The 24,233-nt window shown below is 31.8% G+C and overlaps 4 protein-coding genes across 8 annotated transcripts; 1 reads left to right on the forward strand and 3 right to left on the reverse strand.

Annotated features, from left to right (window-relative positions):
* Window positions 1-1,319: 1,319 nt before the first annotated feature.
* Window positions 1,320-2,038, reverse strand: LOC145946534 (immediate early response 3-interacting protein 1). Its single transcript, XM_083056178.1, has 3 exons — window positions 1,914-2,038; window positions 1,612-1,713; window positions 1,320-1,542 (listed from the first exon to the last, which is right to left on the reverse strand). Exons 1-3 carry the CDS (start codon window positions 2,002-2,004, stop codon window positions 1,487-1,489), a joined length of 249 nt encoding a protein of 82 aa, XP_082912304.1. The 5' UTR covers window positions 2,005-2,038; the 3' UTR covers window positions 1,320-1,486.
* Window positions 2,039-2,220: 182 nt separating this feature from the next.
* LOC145946533 (small ribosomal subunit protein eS7-like) lies at window positions 2,221-4,002 on the reverse strand. The gene is made up of 5 exons (XM_083056177.1): window positions 3,925-4,002; window positions 3,578-3,748; window positions 3,069-3,250; window positions 2,610-2,760; window positions 2,221-2,513 (listed from the first exon to the last, which is right to left on the reverse strand). Exons 2-5 carry the CDS (start codon window positions 3,746-3,748, stop codon window positions 2,436-2,438), a joined length of 582 nt encoding a protein of 193 aa, XP_082912303.1. The 5' UTR covers window positions 3,925-4,002; the 3' UTR covers window positions 2,221-2,435.
* Window positions 4,003-5,072: 1,070 nt separating this feature from the next.
* On the forward strand, window positions 5,073-6,995 carry Naxd (NAD(P)HX dehydratase). 4 transcript variants are annotated; one of them, XM_083056174.1, is made up of 3 exons: window positions 5,073-5,308; window positions 5,713-6,714; window positions 6,803-6,994. In XM_083056174.1, the coding sequence occupies exons 1-2, from the start codon at window positions 5,295-5,297 to the stop codon at window positions 6,692-6,694; spliced, it is 996 nt and encodes a 331-aa protein (XP_082912300.1). In that variant the 5' UTR covers window positions 5,073-5,294; the 3' UTR covers window positions 6,695-6,714; window positions 6,803-6,994. The 4 variants fall into 4 exon arrangements, with proteins under 4 accessions (XP_082912300.1, XP_082912301.1, XP_082912299.1 ...); XM_083056175.1 differs by having other exon boundaries at window positions 5,073-5,392; window positions 5,713-6,995; XM_083056173.1 differs by having other exon boundaries at window positions 5,713-6,995.
* A 261-nt stretch (window positions 6,996-7,256) lies between these two features.
* Window positions 7,257-23,931, reverse strand: Nkcc (sodium potassium chloride cotransporter). Of its 2 annotated transcripts, none has more exons than XM_083056214.1 (19): window positions 23,614-23,931; window positions 16,712-16,855; window positions 16,212-16,272; window positions 14,496-14,760; window positions 13,638-13,891; window positions 13,327-13,441; window positions 12,882-13,204; window positions 12,200-12,431; window positions 11,966-12,087; window positions 11,406-11,605; window positions 11,077-11,224; window positions 10,765-11,006; window positions 10,472-10,680; window positions 9,920-10,031; window positions 9,424-9,527; window positions 9,157-9,271; window positions 8,822-8,970; window positions 8,631-8,742; window positions 7,257-8,339 (listed from the first exon to the last, which is right to left on the reverse strand). In XM_083056214.1, the coding sequence occupies exons 1-19, from the start codon at window positions 23,619-23,621 to the stop codon at window positions 8,204-8,206; spliced, it is 3,051 nt and encodes a 1,016-aa protein (XP_082912340.1). In that variant the 5' UTR covers window positions 23,622-23,931; the 3' UTR covers window positions 7,257-8,203. The 2 variants fall into 2 exon arrangements, with proteins under 2 accessions (XP_082912340.1, XP_082912339.1); XM_083056213.1 differs by lacking the exon at window positions 23,614-23,931 and adding an exon at window positions 21,903-22,043.
* Window positions 23,932-24,233: the final 302 nt, after the last annotated feature.

Consider the following 24,233-nt stretch of genomic DNA (forward strand, 5'->3'; position numbering starts at 1 on the left):
AATAATTGAAATGGAAATGAGCGGAAGCGTGACCTGTTGCGTGGGCTACCGTTTGTCTTCCAGTCGCGCGTGTATCAGTAATTGCGCGAAAATACTTATTATGCAATTTAAGGCTCCTGGCTCCTTGTCGACCATGTCAAAATCGTGACGTCAGAGGCGAGAAAATACACGCTAAAATTTCTTAGATGCCATTTCGAAATAAAAAAATATTTCGATGAAACAGCACTTCAGATGGCTTTAGCACACTCTTAAAAAACCCCGAAAACTATCCTTTCCCCTTTATAATCAATCAACAGCTGTAAAATGTAATATTATGAAGCCCAGTCCGTCTGGTCTTTGCACATGCGCAGTCATTCCGCATGTCAAAGTCTGACATCTCGATCATTTTACAGATGTTGATTGATTATAAAGGGAAAAGGATAGTTTTCGGGGTTTTTTAAGAGTGTGCTAAAGCCATCTGAAGTGCTGTTTAATCGAAATATCTTTTCATTAAAAAATGGCATCTAAGAATTTTCAGCGTGTGCTTTCTCGCTTCGACGTCACAATCCAATATGGCCGCGGTGAGCACCCAGGAGTCTTAAGGCGTACATATATTCGTAGATTGATTTTTACGCGCGAATCATCCTCATCGTGCAATGAAAATGTCGAAACACCAACAATTTTTGACGAATTATAACCGATCGGACGAGAGAGTTTCTCGCAAACTTATTTTATTTATAAAATGGCTAATACCAGTATGTAATAGAGAAACCTCGCGCTTTTCAGTTAAATTCAATCTATCTGTTGGCATTATTAATCATTTCTAAATTTTTCTGAATATGTGCGTTGCTATATAACTACACACATGTTACATTAGCATAATAACATTAAAATGTATCGAAAAATTGATATTATAAGTATTTGAATCAAAAAACATTTTAGATCAATTAAGTCTAATACTTTCTAATTAATTAAATTATCTTATTATACATTTCATCAATGCAAATTGGCAACAGCCAATATAATTTAAAATTATAAAAACTATCAATTTCATTTTCAATGATTTAGCTATGATTCGTGAGATATCACTCATTAGCTTTCTAATTAAATATGGCCTAATTTGTAGATTTTGTCAAGTGTATTTATACATAAATTTATATAAATTGCAAACATAGATGTAAAAACGTTCTGCAAATATAAGGATAAGTGAACAAATAATTGTATAGTACAAATTGGACGATACATATCCTTAATTGCTTAAATTATAAATTATTATCATTAATTTAGAAGAAGGAAAGAGACACTAAATATTATTATTTGTAAATATTATAGTGGAATGGTTAATCCATTATCATTCTATATTGTAAACAGACTTATGACAAATATTACAAAATAATGTTTTATTATAAAGGTAAAAATAATATAAATTTAATAAATTTCTCGTACGTTACTTAATACTTTGACTTACACATTTCATTACAATATTTACACCTGTATTTCTTCCTTCTCAACCAAGCAGAAGCTTCACAATTACTGTTAAGATATTAAACAATATCAAAGGAACTGAAAAGTAATATTATATAAAAAATGTAATGATACAAATCTTATATAATCAGCATTAAAATTACTTACCCCTCATCACGGTTCGTATCGACTTAATAAGATTTAATGTTTGTGATTTAATTGTCGGAGGTTCTCCAAATCCTTGCACATTTTGCCATGATGCCCAGCCAACTGTAATAAAAATATTCAATGTTAATTTTAATATGACAATTAAAAAACGTAATACACACATATACACCCAGATTTTTTGGACTTTATTTTTTTAAATACATAACCTATAATGTGTTATTCATTGAGAATATACGAAATACCTAATTAATAAAGAATGACTAAAATAAAACCATGAAAATATGAATGTGTTTAATTATTACCCTTGGCAAGAAATCTTTCCTCATTCAAAATACAAATTGCATTTAAACATAATAAACTTGCTTCGAAAAGTGTCCACAATGTAAACGCCATATTGCCGGAATTGTCATGCCAACATTATAGTTACAAAAGATCTATTTTAGCTACACTCTCTCTACACTTTTTATCGTTATTTTATCCTTCCCTCTCTCCAATGTAATATGAAAAATTTATTTTTATGTACTTAAATCGAAAAAAGTTTTAAGAGTTTTAAAAATTCTCTCGATAATTAATTGATACATTTGACAAATTTGTATGACATATGAAATATTAGTTTTATATACAATTTAATTTCTTTCTGTAAACACATTCTGCAAGGACTCCAATATTTTTCTCTTTTTATCGATCATGGCGCCATTAAGTTTTCAATTAATTCTATATTGAGTCCAAATTAATAAAATTAAAAATATTGGGAAAAATAGAATAAAAAGTGTATAATAAAATTATTAGTTCAAATACTTTTCATATTATTTTTCTTACATTTATTATACATAAGATTCGGGAAATTCGAATGTGATATCCCGTCCAGTCAATTGCTTGTATACTGAAGCAAAAGTGTCAACCTGTCAAAAGAGATGCATTTAAATTTAGTTATCTTATAATAGAATGTTATATAAATACAATATCTTGTAGAAAAAAAGGAAAATAAATAAATATACCTTGTGTTCAATGTTTGTTTGCTCATTTTTATCAAGATGAACTTTAATAAGCTGTGAGCCATCAAGTTTCACTCTGATACGCTTGCCAACAATTTCTACAGGATACACTAAATCCTCCAGTATCGCATCGTAGACAGAAGTCAAAGTGCGGCTAAACAAAAATGTATTATACAATATTAATTGCACATGCACACGCACGCGCACGCACACACACACACACACACACACACACACACACACACAGGAATCTATAGATATTTTTTTATAATAATTAGATACTTAAAAAGTCGCTAGTAAAATTTTAAAAAAGGAATGAAGTAAAGTCGACCCAACTAGCCAAAATTATATTTATTTAAAAAATTCAAGTTTGTCAAAACATTTGAAAGAGAGAAAACGATCCTATCGTTATGATGATTCGTCAAAAACTATATTTTTTTATTTAATTATATTCTCTCTTACCTTCTAGGACGTTTCTGCTTGTTCTTAGTACGTGTTTTCCTTGTTGGCTTGGGCAAGATTTTACGTTCGCCAATAAACATTACATGTTTTCCGGAAAACTTTTTTTCCAATTCACGTACTAGCCTCGTTTGAATTTTCTGGAATGCCTTCAGCTTTGGCATCGGCACATATATAATGATTGACTGTAAGAAGATAAAATAGTTATGATATAACTTTCTCAAAAAATAATATACTTATAGTGAGATATGGGCGAGTTTTTTAATTCATTGATTTTAATTTATTGATCAATCGCGTGATATGCAAATGCAGCACTTTGATCAATTGATGAATTAAAAAACTCCTATATATGCTCCAAATGTATGAATAATAAGTTTAAGCAAAATCTATTAAATCTATGCATGCATGTTTGCAAACTATAAAAGAATTTTCTTTTCCTTATAGATTTTTACATACTTGAACACAAAAAAAAATGGCTAATATAAAAGTTACACGAATGAATTAAAATTCACCTTCTTGTTGTTCGTCTCAATTTCTTTCGCTTTAGTGATGTGGAGTTCTCTCAACTGCGACTTGAGATCGCTATTCATCTCCAATTCGAGAAGAGCTTGAGAAACGCTAATCTCGAACTGGTCGGGCTCAGCCCCGCCGCTTTTAATTATTTTCGCATTCGTCGTTAACATCTGAAAAGATATTTTGGGGTTAAGACATTATTGTATATGAAATTCGTGAAGCTTTACGGAGCCTACCATAATTATATCATAATGTGCGATTTAAAGAATTATAAATATACTTATACAATACAGTATTTTATACTCAAATGCTATATTTTATTCAATATTTTAATAAACCTGCATACCGTGCTAATTTTGCCTTTTCTTTTGCCTTCTTCTTCTTCTACACGTCTTCAGAAATTCAGAACCACGAGGTTCTGATTTTCCTAGGATCAATGTTGCCATTTCGTACCAACTGTAATAAAATTATACTAGATTTGGTGAAATCCGATTGGTCAATCCGCAATTATCAACTGGCAACGAGAGCATTTGCAACCTATTGTGGAATGGCCCTAAGAACCAATTTCACCAACGTCGGTTAACTTTAACCTCCGGTTAAACTATATGTTTGTCTCTTTTTAATGAACGTATCTGAAACGAGACAAAGATATAGTTTAACCGGAGGTTAAAGTTAACCGACGTTGGTGAAATTGGCCCTAAGAAATTGATCAATCGCAGTTAAGTATGAGGAGAAAACTCGACTGTGATTGATCAATTTCTTAAGGCTTAAGCCTAGTCTACAATAGAGTCGTAAGGTCGTAAACGTAAGAAATTGACCAATCACAGTCGATTATTCTCCTCGAATTCAACTGTGATTGGTCAATTTCTTACGTTTACGACCTTACGACTCTATTGTAGACTAGCCCTTACGCTGGGTCCACAATAGGTGATTTAAGCCCTAAACCTTAAGAAATTGACCAATCACAGTCGAGTTTTCTCCTCATACTTGACTGCGATTGATCAATTTCTTAAGGCTTGGGGCTTAAATCACCTATTGTGGACCCACTGTTAGGGCTTACTACACCTATTGTAGATCCGGCCTAAAGTGTCCCAAAATTGCTCTTTTAAAATTTATTGTAATTTAAAAAAAAATTTTTTTGTAGACTTAGAAGCGACCACTATGGTCTCAACGCCAGCCTCTACAGATGCAACCTCGTCGCTCGCCCCAACTGTACCTGTGGAGCCCCTTACCAAGACGTCGAGCATATCCTGTGGAATTGTCCTAACTATGACGATAAAAGACCTGCTCTCATCAATAATCTCGCGAAGCTGCGCATTTTCGCTCCAACTGAAGCTCGTAATCTCATCTCGAAACCTGTCTCCGGAGTCATAACAGCCATTCATTCTTACCTCAAATCCTGTGAACTTAGAGTTTAATCACCTCGATTAGCTTTCACATTTACCACTTTACCCATTCAAACTTTCCCGCCCCTGTAAACAGTTTCTCTTTTACACCAGTTGATGGCCGTTTAACGCGATCGTGTAGGAGCCACAATCAAAGAAGAAAAAAAAATTTTTTAATTACAATAGCGTAGCATCTTATTCTCGTACTTGTCAAATTTTTTGACAAGTGCAAACTCGATATGTCAATTGATTGACGTATTGGACAAAAATATATCATACTCTACAGACGATTGTTTTTGTTTACACATTTGTATATTACAATAGTCATCTTATGACGTACAACGGGTACGACCGCTTTTTTTCGTAACAAAATTTGTAATTGTTTATACTGACACAAGATTTGTTTTGAAGCTATTATAATTTACAAGAGTAATATATTCGTCTTTGTCTTGCAATATTTATGCATCTCTTGTTCAATCTCTTCTATGCGCATATGTATTGTGCAAAGAAACATTAACACACATAATTTTATCAGTTATTAGTGTCATTATTACAGGTAACGAAAGAAAGATTTGAAAATAGCATATAAATTATTACATTATTTGTAGCTTAGAGAATTTATACAAATTTAATATTCTTCATCTAAAATGAGCTGGATTGATTTTGGATAATACATATTTGTATACTTGAAGAGATATCTTCCTTTAAATCTGAGAGATTGTATCTGTTATTTGTAATTTTGTTTACAGGAGATATATCAGATTTGCATTACACACAACGTCAACAATGTCTATAGGATCGTCTATGGATGAGCGTATGTTGAACGGAATAAGAAAAGTGATACCGAATCTGATCAACACCAAGTACAAAGGTCAGGATGGCAGAATTGGAATATTTGGTGGCAGTACTGAGTATACAGGAGCACCATACTTTGCGGCAATGAGTGCATTAAGAACTGGTGCTGATCTTGTTCATATATTCTGTGCGAAGGATGCCAGCATTCCTATTAAATCATTCAGCCCAGAGCCGATAGTTCATCCAGTATTGGATCAATACGATGCAATAAAGTATATAAAACCTTGGCTCGATCGGCTACACATTGTCCTAATTGGACCTGGACTTGGCAGAGATGAAAATATATTCAAAATAATTGTTGAATTAATATCTATTTGCCGTGAAATGAGAAAACCACTAATTATTGATGCGGATGGATTGTTTCTGGTTTGTCAGAAGCTAGAAATCATAAAGGATTATCCAGGAGTTATTCTAACACCAAATGCAATAGAGTTTAGCCGGTTGCTTAATGTTGTACTGGAAAAGCCCATTCCGTTTACTCCTCAAGTCAAAGTTTCCGATGTCAAGCATGTAGCAGAGGCTCTTGGGAAGAATGTAATAATCCTGCAAAAAGGAGCAAAAGATGTGATCGTGGATGGTCATAAGAGTACAGAGATCGTGTCATGTGATTTGGCTGGTTCTGGAAGAAGATGCGGTGGACAGGGAGACCTCTTGGCTGGCTCGTTGACTGTTTTCTGGTGGTGGGCTATCTCAGCTGGAACCAGCGAATGCGCTTTGTCACCTTCGATCGTAGCGTGTTATGCTGCGTCGAGATTAATCCGAGAATGCAATGAATCAGCCTTCAAATTACGACAAAGAGGAATGTTGACGTCGGATATGCTGGAACAGATACAGCCAGTTTTTAACAAGATCTTTGAGACTCATTGCGACAAGTAAATCATATTATAAAATCTTAGGTATTATAATCTTCTCTTTTATTTTCTTTGTAATGTAAATGATGAATTAAATGTAAATGATTGTTGTTACTACTATTATGGATTTTAGAACTTGCTCATTTAATGGAAGAGGTCGAACTCGAAGTACTAATTCTTGAAGCGTATACATTCTTATAACATTATATATAATCTATAAAAAAACTTTGATTAATATATTACACGAATTAGAATATGTACGTGGCTTCAGGGAAATGTTTTTAAATAAATATATCTATGTATATATTATATGTATTTTTATATGGTTTTGGTACTTTTGGAAGATTCATATAAATAAATATTTTTATAAAATAAAATCAGTTTATTAATATTACCAAATCACTTTTTTTTTTTTTTTTTTTTTTTTTTTGACGAAAATATCTACATTATTTACTAATTACATTGAATAATGATTACAACAGTTAATAGATGTTTTCTGAAAAAAAAGATCTATATACATATAAGATCCATATCGTATAATAAAATAGTATTCAGATAAAACAGAATGAATAATTATATATATGTTTTAATGCGCATCTGTTTAAAGTTGTGTTTAAAATTGTTTTAGTTTACAATATATACTTGAAATTCTTGTTATTTATCACATTATAAATATATATTTTTGTCTTCACCAAGTATGATATAAATATAATTAAGTTGGAGACTTATATTTACTGTAGCACATTTCTCATAGCAAAGTAATTACAAATAAATAATTAGAGACATTTTCACAAATTCCGAAAAGAAAGTCTTCGGCATATTTTATCAATAATTTTTTGTTCCTCATCATAATTCAATATGATTACAGTGAAGAAACTATAAACTTAATTTACTTATCAGAATTTCTTTACAATAATATTCTTTAATATGACAATGCGATATGTACGATGAGTTTTATTTTAGATACTCTGCAAATATTTCTTTCCTTCTTAAAAAAAAATTATAGAAACATTTTTTTATGTTTACATATTCAATATTCTCTTGTCAAAAATTTTTTATTAATTATATATCGTTATGGTGTTAATGTCATGTTACGGTCTTAATCACTTATTTAAAAATTTTTATTCACAGTTTCGTTCAGTCGTTATAATTATATACTAATTAATTATAACGACGAACTGCCGAATAGTTGAGTAATCGAGAAGCGAAACGGTCGAGAGATACTGTTCTACAGGTACCAGAATTATCTTGCTATACTACTTATACATATAATGAGATAATTTCTTAATTCTAACTTACAAGTCGACAGGATGAAATATCATAAGGTTGACCTATGAAGTACAGGTATAAAAACACAAAGAGTCAAGATATTGGCGTATCTACACGATTTTTTGGCAATAAATATCCCGAATACTGTGCGTATCTCTCCGCGTTGGAAAGAAATCTTTGCAATGATGAGAGATTTCTCGTGGCGCGATTTGACGCAAATCACAATTAGTTAATTAATTATTATAGCTAGATTATAATCGGTAGACTACGAATAGAACGTCAATACGGATGTGTGATTCCCGCGGATCAGGATCGTCGGTGGCATATCTTTTGTGAGCGTTTCCAGCCAGGCCATGTATAATGGAGCTGAAACTGCGCCCTTTCTTGGCATCGGTAAGGACCTACAGATCACAAAGATATGCGAAATTAATCAACAGTGATGTAAAGAATAATGTAAAATAATGCAATAGCTGCAAATGGCATATGCGAGTTATATATTCTAATAAAAAAATCGATTTAGAATATAATCTCAAGATAAACAAAGATACATCTCAAAGATCTCAAAGACATTTGACAGATATAGCTTAATTTTTTGAATTTTGATAAGCATGTATTTCTCTGGTTCTTTAAATATTATTTTCATATTGATCAAATAAAATTTACAAAATTATAAAAATTATTTTATTACTCACATTATTACCAAGGTGGACTGACTCGAGTTCTCCAACAATAATTCTCGCAACCGCAATTGTCGGTACGTTTTATCCCGTAAATTCTGAAGCTCGAAATCGGTAACGTAACATTCTGAAAATAACAATAATTAGCAGCTCATCGAATATTAAATTATTAAATCAGCATCGTCACAGATATGACATAAACTTACCCGAATTGTCAGAAGAATCGTTCATTCGGAAATCTGATATTAATTTGTCGAAGAAAGACAAGGTCTCCTGTTTCGGTTCGATGCTGATGTCATCTACCATCTTTAAACTGCTGTATTTTATTCGAGCCTTGCACATTATCTCATCCATTCTATGTGATAATTTTAATAATATAAGTAAAATAATTAATAAATATAAATAAATATATAGTCTTAGAAATAAGACTTTCGTCTATGTATGATATTATTTATTCAATTATTACTTCTTCGACAAATTGTCGAAATGTTAGTATACTTTATTATGGAATTTTTCATATCTTTATTCTTTATATACTTACTCTTTTTCTTGCGCACCAATGTCCTGTTTATGATTGGCAAGAGCGAATATTCTTATCTTGCAGGTCTCCCAATTAGAGCGCGTACTAATTATGTATGGCAGGAGAATCGTCAGACCTATCGAATGATCATTTTTATCATTTACAAATGAACCGAAAATTTTAACGCGAGCTTTGTATATGTATGATTGAAATAACATGCATCTACGTTTATTCAATCATTGACACATACATATTACATAACAGTCTGCTTAAATTTTAATGAATTACCTCCATCATCATACAACCACCATACGTCAATTGTTCCTTTCTTATGCTTCTTCTGGAAAATTGTTATATTTTCCGGTATAGTAGCCATGCCGTTGCGTTTTTCACTAAAATGATAGATAATCAACTGTTAATAGCAAACGAAGACGATCTAATTTTTAATAATTATGGAACAAATTTTTTTTACAATACAAAAGTTTAATTTAATTGGAGATATAATAAGCAACGATATTTTTTTAACTTTGAAAATTAAAGAGATGCGGTTAAGATAAGTTTTAATAATATAAATAAAAAAATGAGTTTTATTTCTTAGTTAATTTTAGATGGCATTATTAAAAATTTAATTTATCGAGATATTTAATGTAAAAATTCAAAAAATGATGGATTTTTAAAATGTCATCGAATTTTCAAAGTTATAAAAAGTTGATTTTAAATTGGACAAGAAAAACTTTCATCAATATTTAACATGATAAAGACCACATTACGTTGTTATACTTACAGTAATTTATCAGCAGCAATTCTTTTCTTGTGTTTTAAATTTTCTCGAGCGTTCCAATGTACTGGAGAATCTCTGATCATATGTATCACGTCATGCGAGATAAATGGAGTACCTGTAAAAAATATTAAGCTGAAATATTTCGTGCAAAATAGTTTTATTGAAAAAAATCGATTGCATTTTTTTAATTACTAGAACAGCACAAACGCGCGCCATTCTCGTTTTATATATATATAAAAAAAAAAAAAAAAAAAAAAAATTCATCGCTTGTATATTTCGATTCTACACTGTGTTTGTAGATTATTTTTATATCTTAAACATGCTGGCATACAAATTCTTTTATTTATATGAAATATAAATATGCCCCGTATAGGGTCTGCGGCTACAACTTTCCGCGGATACTTTGTAGCCGTGGACCCTATATGGCGCATACAACGAATGTGTCGAATAATAATAAAACGATGCAATATATTTTACACGATTGTAATTAACACTATCGAAATACGGCAAGAAACCAATAATCTGTTTCTGCTTTGATGTAATATCGATTTTTACCTATTGTAGGCACGCTCTGTACCCTGGGAATCTGCGTGCTCATAGAGAGATTACTGTCGGCGTGCATCAGAGTGTTTCCTGCTAAATCGTAACTGCTCTGTGCAAGGATTCCGTGTTCATCGTCACCATTCCCATTCGTAATAGCAGAGCAGTCCAAACCTTCGGCGATTCTCAAGATTGCTACAGCCAACTTGTGATCGAAAGCGTTACTGAACAAGGAAGAGAACGTGAGTTAAATTTTTGAACATGCGTCATCCTTGATCTGCAGTCTTGGAAAAGAAGCTACGACTTACTGAAGAACGTCGAAATATTCCTGCAGATCCTTGTGATTGCATGTTGACCAATGAGTCTTGTAACCCATGAGAACCACGTTGGGGGCTAATTTGCCGACCCCGCTGGCTTGCATCAATGCGGCGGCACCTCGTTCCAGACTTAAATCCTCCACTACATGATAGAATGATTTTATACGTTGTTGATGCAGCCAGGAATAACCGCTTCTTAAGCGCGCTAAGCGTAGCCGATACGAGAGTCGTGTCTAAAATCACATTTCGAAACTTTAGCGGCATATAAACGACGATAGAAATAAAAGTAAAATTGCATTTTACCGGAAAGACTTCGCCGGAAATTAGCAAGGAATTATTCTTCGTGATGAGGTTCGCTAAATGTATCAATGCGGGTCTCGCTCCGGGCGGACCAGTAAGCGCCAGGATCTGAGGAGCGTAATTCTTTACGTGCTCGTCGATGGAATTCAATCTAGATATCATAAATAATCATCAGAGAGAGGACACATTGCTTTAAAGTTTTCGAATAAAAAAAATGTGTAATTAATAAGAATAGAAAAAATTTGTAATTCTCCAATTAATCTATTAGTTGATTGCGAGAAATCTATGATTTATCTCAAATGGAAAATGTTGCATTTATATTTCAATGATACCTGTAAACGATGGAGAGTGCAGTTTTATAAGTTTGCGCCTGTGTGCTGCTGCCCCAATTTACATCCGGTTTACGATAAACTACTAACAGATACAGCGCAAAGATGACGACGAAGGTGATGAGCGAAGTTACCCAATCGATGAGGAACATAATCGCAACGCAAAGAATAAATCCGACCAGAGATAACCAAGTATTGTAATACTGAAAAAAAGAGATTAATAAAACATACACATATATTTTTATCTCGCGACTATAAAGATGTCTAATGAAAAACTTCTTAATATCTATTCAAACTCGTTTAATTCTAGCAAATATTATTAATTAATTAATATAATTAATTATTAATAATATATAAAAATTTATGTTACATATTTATATGTGCTGAATGAATTATAATGTAATTAAAATTTTCCTTTTTTACAGAAATTTTCTTTAGATACAAGAGAAAAGAAATTTCAAAATGAGTATCAAAATATCATTGGTATTAGATTTAAGCGTTCAGACGCTTTTTTGGATTTTTGTATTATTTGATTAAATTTTATTAAAAAAATTTATACTTACTTTAAAACTAGGCCGCCATCCGAGTGGACGGACCACCGCTGCGTGAAAAGTGCAGAAATTGATTAAGGCGTACGACGCTAAGTAGAAGTTCGAGATCAACGGTGCGACTGCGTTAAGATTGGCTGAAAGGAAAAATCAATTGAAAGCTTCCAGGATACAAAATTAACGATGATAGAAGCTCGCGATAACTTCTTCCAGTTAAGTTCTTGGTGAACATCAAAATAGACACATTACCGATCAAGAGAAAGAGACCCGCGACAGCAAACGTGAGGACATATCCTCGATAGGGTTCCCCGGATTTCCCGTATCCTTTACTGAAGTAGAACAACCAGGGATAAATTCGATCTTGACCCAGAGCCTGAATGAGCCTTGGCACTGATAATAAATTCGTTAGAGCCGTCGACAAAGTAGCCGCGAAGCAGCCTGCATAAATCAGCGGACCCCAAAGAGACATCAATTGCATGACCTGAAAAAATTATCGATTAAAGCGTCAGAGGATAATAACTGGTTCGCATCTTGCAATTTCTTGGCAAAAATTTAAAAAGAATTCTTCTCTTCTGTGTAAGTAAGAATTTCATAAGCGGTAAATCTTTAATAATAATTAATAATTAATTAAAGAATGTAATGTTACAAATTATTACGTTATCTACATATATTCTTTGAATTAATTTGCGATAAGATTATCAATTAATATCCAAAAGTTTTTAAATACATATAAAATTAAAGATATCTTTTAATATAAAAATTGCGCGCTTTGAGTTTGAGTTTGAGTTTGAGTTTGAGTTTGAGAGAGAGAGAGAGAGAGAGAGTTGTATTTCTAGTTAAAATCTATTATTTGAAGTTAAAAGAAAATATTGTAATAATTTCGAGGCATATTATCTTCATTATCTTATATATTGTTTTCTTAAAATTTTACCGAATAACTATTGTGCAGTCCATAAGTGCAGTTGTTGGAAACGCATTCCACGATAGTATTGTTCACGAAGCCACCTGCATCTCTGGCAGCCGCCGCGCCGGCAAAGAAGACGAAAGTTACATAACTAAACATGGAGATCAGCAAAGAGAGAAGAGTTCCGATCGGTATACTGCTCGCTGGATCCTTAAGATCACCGGAAATATTGGCACCTGCTTGAATGCCGGTGACTGATGGGAAGAAAATAGCGAATACCGAGAAGAAGGTATGATTGTTGTTCTCAGAGTACCGATAGTCCGACCACAAATTGTCCATAAATACTTTTGCTAAAATTATTAATTAAATTAATTTCGTTATTACATATTCTTAGCTTTCGATAAAATCATTTGATTACTTAGCATTATGTTATATATTATCGCTTCGTATTATAATTGTACTTTATACTTACATGAGAAGCCTATGAAACCTTTCGCTTCTTGTTCCTTATTTTGTGGTCCCATAATAGTTCCAATCAAAAAATCGAGAATCGCACCCAAGATGACAGCTATAAGGAAGTTTTGGGCCTAAGTGAAAGCGCAAAGTTTGTCAAATCACTTATCAAAATGTAATTAAATTAAGACACGTTTTTCTTTATATTATATTATCATTGTTATTATATTATTTTTTCATATCTTTTGTATTGATAAATATTTTATAGAGTTTTAAATATTCATGATATATTTTTATATTTTTTGAGATAAAAAACTAATAATCTAATACCTTTGACTCCCATTCCATGCCGACCGCACAAATAAGAATCATAACGATAAGCGCTATTATGCCGACGATTCTAATGTCATTCACGCTGTTATCTATAATCTTCAAGCCGTGTGTCTTCAGTAAATCGTTGAGTGAGTCACAGAAGCCGATCGTGTTCATCGAAGCTGCCACAGAATTCGCGCATGCAAATACGATACCAACAGATGCACCAAACTCCGGACCGAGAGAACGAGATATGATAAAATATATTCCACCTGTAAGTAAATTAATTTTATTCTTTAAATACCTTTTTAAACGCACAAATTTTTATAATTTTTTTATAAAAATATAGAATATTTAAAAATGATTTAACCTCTATATGCGCATTAATTTTTATATATAGAAAATTTATCAAAAGACCCTCTTTCACAGGTCACGCGAATTAAACTTCTTTTAAAGTGACAAACATTTGAAATTAATTAAAAACAGGATATTTTATATTGAGACCGTTTATTCAAGAATGCTACAAAATTCTAAAACTTTATATGTATTATTTTATACTTGATTATTTTTTAAATAACATTTAAATAATCCATTTTTCCAAATGGAATTTTCTATGTCTGATTTTCTATCTTTTCTATCTTCGTCAATGTTCTATCGTATAAATTGCAATTTCTTCGACAAACAAGAATGATGACGAATAATGCGCACTTCCGATTAATTTGAATAAATAATTCTAAGAACTTTACTTTTCGAGAGAAAGTTCGAAAGAGAGGAAAGGTGTTTAAACGCGACAACCATATATAAAGCGATGTATGTACGCGATGCCACTCCTTTGAAAAAGAAAAAAGAATTACAGAATGCGTTACTGTAACACACCTCCCTTTACTTCCCCATTAGTGCTAATTGCGCTGAGGCTAAGGGTCGTAATGACGCAGACGACCGCCGATATTCCGATAATGACGATGCTGTGCAGAATACCGGCCTGCGCGACTACCCACGAAAGTCGCAAAAACAGCATTACGCCCCATATGTTCAGCAGGCACGGTATGAGGACGCCTTGGATCCATCCTAATTTTATTCCGCCGTGACCCTGTGCACCGGCGACGCTCCCGACCTGCCCGGTCTCGATGGCATTGGCGTCCTGAAAGCGATATTTATTTAGAATCACGATCTGCATCGTGCATTCGATCGAGCTGCGCGGAAAGTCAGATTACAAAATATTATATTAAATACAAATTTCATACAATTTATTAAGTGTACGTGCAATTACTTATATATGTTGCAATTATACTTATAAATGTTACGAAAAAAAAAATTATTTTTAAATAAATAAAATTAAAATTAAAAAATTAAATTAAAATTAAAAAAAAAATGTTTTTAATAATTAAAATTATTAGTGTGTTTAAAGAAAAAACATTATTGCAATTCTTCACAACAGTTATGAAGTTATTTACGTGTTGTAGATAACGCTCTACCACAATATCTTTACTTTACTTTAGTCCACATTTTTTATCTACTATATTACGTTTACGTTTGTAATTTTTACGCTTTCCAGTTTCTACGGCATATGAAACAAAATATGTCATCATATAAAAATTGTTTTCTTTATTTTCTATCTTTGTACAATGATATAAACATTATATAGCATCTTGAGAGAATCATGATGAAAGATTTCAATGGATATAAAATGTGGCGATTAAATGTTTTTTTTTTTTTTTAAGTCTGATATATCAAGTTATAATGTAGTATTTGACTTTTTATTTTTATATCGATAAATATATGTCGAACATTTTATAGATTACACAATTGTGTCTAAAACACCTAAAAGAACAAGATGTATATTTCTTTTAATAAGATCTTATTAATTAAGGTTTTGTTGAAAAAACTATAATATACTAAATTAGCAATTTATTCTCTCAAATTCTTGGATGCTTATAAGAACTCTACATCTACAATACATGATTCTTTTTCTAATCCTCCTGGTCGGATGTTTACTGCTGTGTAAACTTAATAAACTTGTTTCGCCTTGCCCGGTTTTGTTATCTCTACGACTTCGATCGCCTTCGAAATAGAGTCAAGAAATTAGAGTACGCGACGATTCTCTTATCAGCCAGGAAAATTTCAGATAGTATATCGTTAATTCTAAGTATAAACTTTTTTTAAAAGCTATCTATTCTTATAAATAATTTTACCTAATTGTGACTAAAATTTTGCCTTAATTTTTGTCATATTTTGTTTCTTCAACAAAAGTTTTATTTGAAAATTTGATTATATGACACGTAATATAAATTTTGGTGCACATTTCTTTCTGAAGATAAAAAAGTAATTTGTGCAATAATATGTACATTTAATAATAACTAGCAAAAAAGTGAACTCTCAATGTATAGCAAAATTTTAAATATGTTCTTCGAACCGAAAAAATCGATAAATATTCAAATTTATTCGACCGATAAGTCTCACTGTTGTAGCTTATATTATGATAGGAGTTTTAGAAATATTTACCTTGTAATAAAAGTTGAGATATAAAAGTTTTCACTGAAAACTCGTATATTTGCAACACAGAGTATTTTAAATATACGTAAGTTCTCTCACCTTTATAAGATTTCCTTCGTGCAAAGTGCTCAGAGACGGTCTTTTCGCGCGACGGCTTAATCTGTAAAAGAGATTGTTGATATATATTTTGATATATTGTGAAATTATTATGCCATCAATCTAATTTATCCGGAATTAAGTAAATCCTTTTCGGATAAATGTATGAAAAACGTTAATTATTTCTTAATATTTAGAATGTGCAAAAGGTCAATGGTTTCCCAATACTACGTTTTAAATGAAATGTTGGAAATCGTTATATTTTCATGCCAAAATGAATAGATAAAAATCTCCCAGAGCAAATTTATTAAACATTAAAAGTTTTTCTTTTCTCTCCAATTTATGTAGCAATAATTAAAAAATAAATAGACATTATAATAAAAAGTGACAAAATTATAGTTTAATTATTATAAGAAATAAAACGCTTAATCTTCAAGCTGTTAGTTTTGATGTACGATCATAATTTGGTTCCATTTCAAAATTTTAATTTAATCAATTCATACCTATAATGATCCAGTCGGGGAACCACATCCCACAATCCGCTCATGTTCAACGTCATTGTAGATCTCTTATTATTTTGCTGCAGCTGTCCAATCATATCCTCTTCCGGTGCTTTGCCCTGAAAGTGACTCTCCATTTCGCCGTATCTGAAAAGTGGATTTAACATAAGCGACGCTTTGTTCATTTTCCGGCTGTTCTGTGTATGCAAATTATTATTCTCTTGTGCACAGACGGTTGAATAAGTTAAGACTAAGGAATTAACACAATTGTAACGCAATTACAATAATGTAACAAGGCTTACGACAAAAGAAACTGTTAAATAGAAACAATTTATTTCGTTTGTGTGCTTTTATGTGCGCGTGCATATATACTGTTTAATGTATAATTATTTAACGCTGTTATTAATGTAATTCTGGAAATTAATGTCGGGTAATATTCAAAGCGCGACGTGTGATTCAATATCGACCCGAAGGTCTGGTGGAGCGATTATTGGAACCGGAGACAATTAAGGTCACATTATATCGGAGTCTTGTTTCGCACTCTTCGCAGAAAACATTAAGAATAGTATTTGTGATCAATGAATCAGATGCTTGCAATACATCTGGCTGTTACATTTTAATTAATTAATTAATACTATTAACCTGTGTGTTAGATAACTTGTCTTTCATACAACATATGTTGTATTTGAATAATTCTATATAGAAGTAAGATAGGTCAGTGTGTCGGAAAGAAGTTAATAAATGTCTGTGACATGTTTATATCGCAATGAATGCTTTTGACATGTTTGACAAGGAAAGAATATTAACGCTACTCTACGTATAGATTTATAAATAGCTGATGATTGTATTTTGCGACATGTGAATTTTCGTGCAAATATTTGGCAATATTTCCAAACTTTAATACGTACGGTTCAACGTTTTGCAAGTTGGAAGATTTATTTGTAATGTCGCGATATACAGGGTGTATCAGACCACTCGTCCACCCCTTTTATTTTGGAAATGGCTCAAAATTATGAAAAATTGCGAAATACGTGTTTGATTATTTCGAGGGACTACTCTTTTAAGGGGGGGGGGGGGGGTTTCGATAGTTGTTCCCCTAAGAAGGTACCCCATGGGGACCCCAACTCAAAAATTTTAAATGGAATCACCCATATTGTAGTATATCGTTTGAAAGGGCATAAATAAAGAAAATTTTTGGCGCAAACCGGAGGTTGATACGTTGACCTGTTCAGAAGTTATTTAGGATCAAAGTTAAACAAAAGCCAATTTCAAAAAATCGTTACTACCATTTGAAAAATTCTAAAAAAACGTTTGAGGTGTAAAAGTGTTTGTCTTTTGAAGTCTTTTCCATAAAAAATTCAGATTTGATCTTGAAATTGTTTTTTTCAATTTAAGAAAAAAATTCAAGCAAGACGTGAATTTAATAAGTTGCTTGAATTTCTTTTTTGAACCGAAAATAACATCAAGGTCAAATCTGAATTTTACATGGAAAGAACTTAAAAAGATGAACACTTTCACACTTGAAACGTTTTTTTTTTAGAATTTTCCAAATGGTAGTTATGATTTTTTGAAATTGGCAACCATCGAAACCCCCTTAAAAGACTAGTCTCTCGAAATAATCAAACATGTATTTCATCGTTTTTCATAATTTTGAGCCATTTCCAAAATAAAAGAGGTGGACGGGTGGTCTGATACACCCTGTATATGCGCGTTTTACTATGCGATTTTCTTCGATGACGCATTTGCAGAAAAGTTATAGCGATGACTAGCACAAAATGTGCTTATATATATAATAATAAATCACAATAATAATAAATCAATATATAATGATATATTGATTTGTATATTATTTAAAAATATCAATTTTTGGTAACTCTTAAATTGATAAAACACACGAGAGAATAAATTATTATCTAGAATAAAAATTAATGCGATCGAATTATGTTTCTAATCTTGGTGTATTACATCAACATTTTTACGATAATTACAAGACGTAAACAACAAATTACGCGTTTGTTACGTTCTCGATGCAACGCGATCGATACTTTTTACGAGGTCGAGTATTGGACCAAGTAATTTAATAAAGGGAGGGTTCTGAAAGAATCTATCAAAGAGACGCACCTCACATTGAATGTTTGTTGACGTCAGACATTCGTCTACACGATAAATGTAAAATAATGTGATAAGATAATCTGAGAGAATATGTTTTCGGGAATAATTAAAACTGTTTTAGAAATAATTGTTTGTTGAAAAAGAAAAAACTCGCAAAAAGAAAATAAAATAGAATTTCGTATTTATCTAATTTTATTAAAATTCGATGTCACAATTTTAGACAATTTTGATAATTTTTAAAAGTAGCAGCTCTTCCTATCGATGTAAATTTTATTACGCATATATATCCAAGTTATTCTATAAAAACATTTGTTTTTTAAATAGATTTTAATAAAATTGAAATTGATTTTATCCTAGCAAACTTTCTCTTTGTGTAGCTATATATTTAAAAAGAAAAAAGAAATTTAAACCATCTTATATACATGTCAAGCTCTCTTTACAGGAAAACAGCATAAAAGGATATAAAGAGATGAAAGGAAAAGGCATAAAAAGGTGAAAAAGGGAATTTTTATAACAAATTTTCTAAAACGCAAATGTAATTATTCTGAAAAAGATTTGGAACAATTTTTATCCCTTGTGAAATTCTCTTCGTACCGATTCGATGTGCATAATTGTAAATCCAGATTGTAAATTGCCAAAGTGCATAATTGTAAATCAACGAAACGAAAAACGCGGTCTTATCGTAATTCGGAAAATCACGCCTGATTTTCATCGATAATAATGATGAGTTGCCGCGGCGAGGTAGGATTCATTTACGTATTCGCTTCCGGCCTGCAAAATGCAATGCGCGATGCCAAAACAAATAAATTCGCGAAAATCTCGGTTCTCGGCGCCGCGCCGCCGAAGCCTCCTCCGCATTTGATATATATTCACAATTTTTTTCACCCATCTCTCTCTCTCTCTCTCTCTCTCTCTCTCTCTCTCTCTCTCAATAACGATGACATCAGAGTGACCATGAACGTGCCTCTCGTTGACGGTTCCTATCCCTTATCACTCGACTCGAGGGGACAAGACGACCATCGATTTATCTCGCTTGCGTGACAGCCTAGCAGATAATCAATCAAAATGATACGTCAGTCTTGCATCCTTTCATCGCATGATTAGATCAATTTACCGCGAAATAAGATCGCAAAAAACGATAGCGCATTTTCGGCGTGTATCTGCTGTTTTTGACATGTTTTTTTGATAATAAATTTTTGGAAACATAATTTCTTCAGATGCAGAAAATATTTGTTTTGTTTCCTTTTTTTTCTGACAAATGACATATGAGAAAATCCTTGTATCGCGCGTTATTCAACATTTTTTTGGTTGTTTAAATTAAATTATTGATTAGTTATGTTTAAAAAATAAAATAAAATTTAGCTACATATATTGTGATTTGAAAATTTATAATGCGAGTTTAGAAGAATTATATTTGCATTTCATAAAGTGTTTGTGTGATTATCTCCAAAAATATCACATCTTTATAAAATTTTATTTTACATAATTATTACAATATATATTGCATTTAAAAATTTGTTAGTATTTACGTAAATAAATTATACATATGTTTTGTTAATTACTTTAATTATTTTTTAATGTATTTAAAAATCTGATGTTATTATTTTATTTTTTTAAAGTTTTCTCTCTTTCTTTCTCTCTCTTTAGATACGTATAATAACAATGTATTTAAATGATTGACACTTTCATGTGCTTAATGATTAATAAAAGTTAACTTTATACACGTGCATACCGTGATTGTTTATCATAATAGATAGAATGGTATTTTATATGAGAAAAACATATCTTATGAGAATCACAATTCATGATTAAAAATTAATAGTCATTGATAAATTGCAAATTCCAAATAAATTATAATACTTTTGAATATTTTTGAACTTTAGCTGCAATATTTATATATACCTACAATAATAATATATGTAACATTTAATTAAGCTTAAACTATATAATATTGTATACAATATTGCATATATATATCAGTTTATCAGTTTAATTTATCATTTAAAATTTGATTACTGAAATCAATTAAAACTTAATAAAATTTTCCATATGATAAACAAAATTACGATTTAACAGATTTGGAATTCATAAAATAATTAGTTTTAAATCCCTTTTTTACAACAAATCTATGTATGTTAAATCTTTGATAGATATCAAATAATCTGTTAGTCAAAGAAACTAAAGCAATAAAAACTCTTATTAAGAATTCTTTGACCTACTTCATATGAAATAATATAAGAGTATACAATTAAGTTTAGATTATACAGACAATAAATTTAATTTCAAAAAAGTGATAGTAGTATCGCTATGTATATCTCGAACAAGGCATACCTCGTACTCAACTCATTGAATAATGAGCAAAGGAAAAGAGAAAAAAGAAAGAGAAAATTTAAAAAAGTTTATCAAAAGATTATCAAGGTCTAAATAATGAATATATTAGATATTAGATTAAAGTTTAATAAATAGATAAAAACTAAATAAAACCTAAAATATTTATATTGCTATAGAAATGTTTAGAGAGAGGAAGAGAGAGAAAAAGAGAAGGAGAAATTTGGATAAATACAAAAATTAAATGAATAAATTTAGTATGCTAACAGTTTCATATTTTGACACAGCTAATTATAAAATATTATTTTTTTTACTTTGCACACATTTCTAAAAGAGAAACAGATTCAAAATATTCAGAAAAAAAATCGTAAATTTATAACTTTCTAAGTGCTGTATAAATACCTGAATTAAATACATATAAATTAATACCTTACAATTACTTAAGAATGCAAAAATGCGTATAATTTATAATTCGTGAAAAATTGATAAGCTCAAACCCTGTCTATTAATTGTGCGCTTTTGATGAAAACAAATTGAATTAAGCGATAGATATAGATTCGAAATTAGATGGACTCGAGCACAAAGTCTATACTCGATACACACTTGTTGATATATGTATCTCACATTCCATAAGGTACCATAATCGAGCGATTACGAGATAACTATATATAAGTATGGGGGATGAAAGAAAAGTGGTTGCGACTAAAATCGCGCCGAAATCACGAGGGGTGAATTATTTTTAATCAAAACTTACGACGCTAAATCCGGTTGGAAGACCATGACGATGGAAATTGCACGCAAAATCACACATACACACACACGTGAATCTGCGCGAAACGATTCGCGAGGATCTAACACGAAGCACTGAGAGCGTCGCGAAAACTTGAACCCCTCGTGGATCAAAACCCCTCGAGTATAGACATTAAAAGGAAGGAAGCATGCGTCGAATTTCCCTTTCCACGGCCGTTCACGCGCACCCATATGCTCGCGCACGCATTCATGACCGAGATTCCAAGTACACGTGTGGTTGATACGATAATTTAATGTTTTTAAAAAATGAATCTATATATAAACTCTTGATTAATAAATTTTATCTGGTTACACCTCTGGTGCAACTTACCGGTGTGAGACAAGATTGGCAGCAGAGTCGAAACACTAGTGCTGTTTCGTGAAGAGTCGAATATGATGTGACTTTCTTTTTTGCCAACTCTTGGGGAAGTTTTGTTTTAAAGAAAAAGAAATTTATTTTACACTCACCAAAGTAATTGGTTGAAGGTTTTGCAAGAGGGGATTCCATTGTAATTTTTCACGCGGGGGAAGAGAAATTTTAGAAATAATGATCAAACATTTAGTCGAGGAAAATATATTTTACTATCTACTTTTTATAAATACACTGAGATCTTGGTAGGTATACGAAAATTTCATTGAAACATTTATGACCTGAAAGTCATAAAACTTATTTTTCGAAGGACGTATTTCTGAAACCATTTTTCGTCTCCCATTGTGTTAGAACTATGTCTATTATTTTAACTTGTTTAAAAAGAAATATAAGAGAAACAGAAATATTTTTATAGAAGATAATGTGCCAACGAAAATTGTCAAGACAGTTTGATAATTTTTAATACCAAATACCAAATATTTTAAATATGTATAATTATTAATAATTAAATATATATAAATTAAGTAATATAGATTGATGTAAAATTGATATAAAATTTTATCAAATAGAATTAAATAAAGGATCAATTTTTCTTGACTAATTCTACATAAAAAAAACTATTAATATTTTTATCGATATTTTGTATAAATATTCTTCTCTCGGAAAAAATAATAAATCTATTTTAAAAGTTTTTTGACATATGTTAACGTCAAATTAGCTATGTAAGATTATTTTATAACTATAAATAAATCCTACGATGTTCGAAGGGTTAATAGCTACGAAGCCGTATTCGCAAGCGCGCGAGAATGTGCGAGCATTTTTCAGCTTGCGTGGGCGGCTGTGTTTCGTAAACTTCGACCCTCGACGGTGGAGGAATACGAAGGGAAAAAAGGAGGGAAAAGAAGAAAAGAATGTGCTTTCGCGAGTGATTTTCATCGCGCTTCGTGGAACGAAACGCGAACGGAGTATTCACGCGAGATGAAATGACGAGAGACGAGAGAAGGTCTCGGTTCACTTTACATTTCGAAATCCTTTGACTCTCGCTTCTCAATGCGACAGAACGGTGCGGAGTGAAGCACTTTACGTGCGTATATTATACTTACGCGTGTGCGTGTACCTATGAAAAGCACAGAGAGAAAAAGCTTGCGTATATAAAATAAAACTAAAAAAAAAAAAACAAAAAAAAACAAAAAAAAACTTAAAAAAAACTTAAAAAAAAAATAGAAAAAAAACGTGGAAACGAGACGTCGAGAGATCTTTTACACGCGTGTAATTAAGAAGACCATTAAAAATCGGATCGACTCACCTCGGCATGTCGACGTTTTAAATTTACTCAAGGGTCACACGAAGAGATTTTCGATATTAATAACGCGAACCACCTCTCAAATCAGACGAGTTTCTTTCACACTCTAGTTCAGTTACTCGAACTCGGAGAAATAAAGAAAAAAAAGAAAAAAAAAAAGAAAAAAATATATGCGCGCACCAAATTTGTTATCTCTACAGAAGAGTCACTGCTCTCGACGAAATCGCGACGAGATCTAGAGCTGTCATCGTTATCGCGCGAGTCGCCAAAAGGATGGCCGTGCCGATCGAATTCCGTGAACGAGACTACCACCTTTTTCAGCGTGGTTCCGGCATTTATATAGAGAGACGGCGAGGAACTGTAAATGTGCGACCGATGACGTTGACTTAACATTTTACGTTGACGAGTGAGACACATATGTTCGTAGTTTCGTAGTATATACCGCCTACGCTTGGCGCGAAAAACGCGTCCCTGCCGGTAGGAAGCACAGATCCGCGAAGAGATTATCCGGTCGAGTTATTGTTTGCCATTGTTGTCACTAATGAGCGACGCTGCTGGTCGCGGTGATGCGGCATTTTTCCACGTGGCTTTTGAAAAGCTCACTGTTTTACTGTTTCTTATTA

Source organism: Prenolepis imparis, unplaced genomic scaffold (genome assembly GCF_030444845.1).
Source record: "Prenolepis imparis isolate NDT839.2.m4 unplaced genomic scaffold, iyPreImpa1.0 SCAF_17, whole genome shotgun sequence".
NCBI classification, from domain to species: domain Eukaryota; kingdom Metazoa; phylum Arthropoda; class Insecta; order Hymenoptera; family Formicidae; genus Prenolepis; species Prenolepis imparis.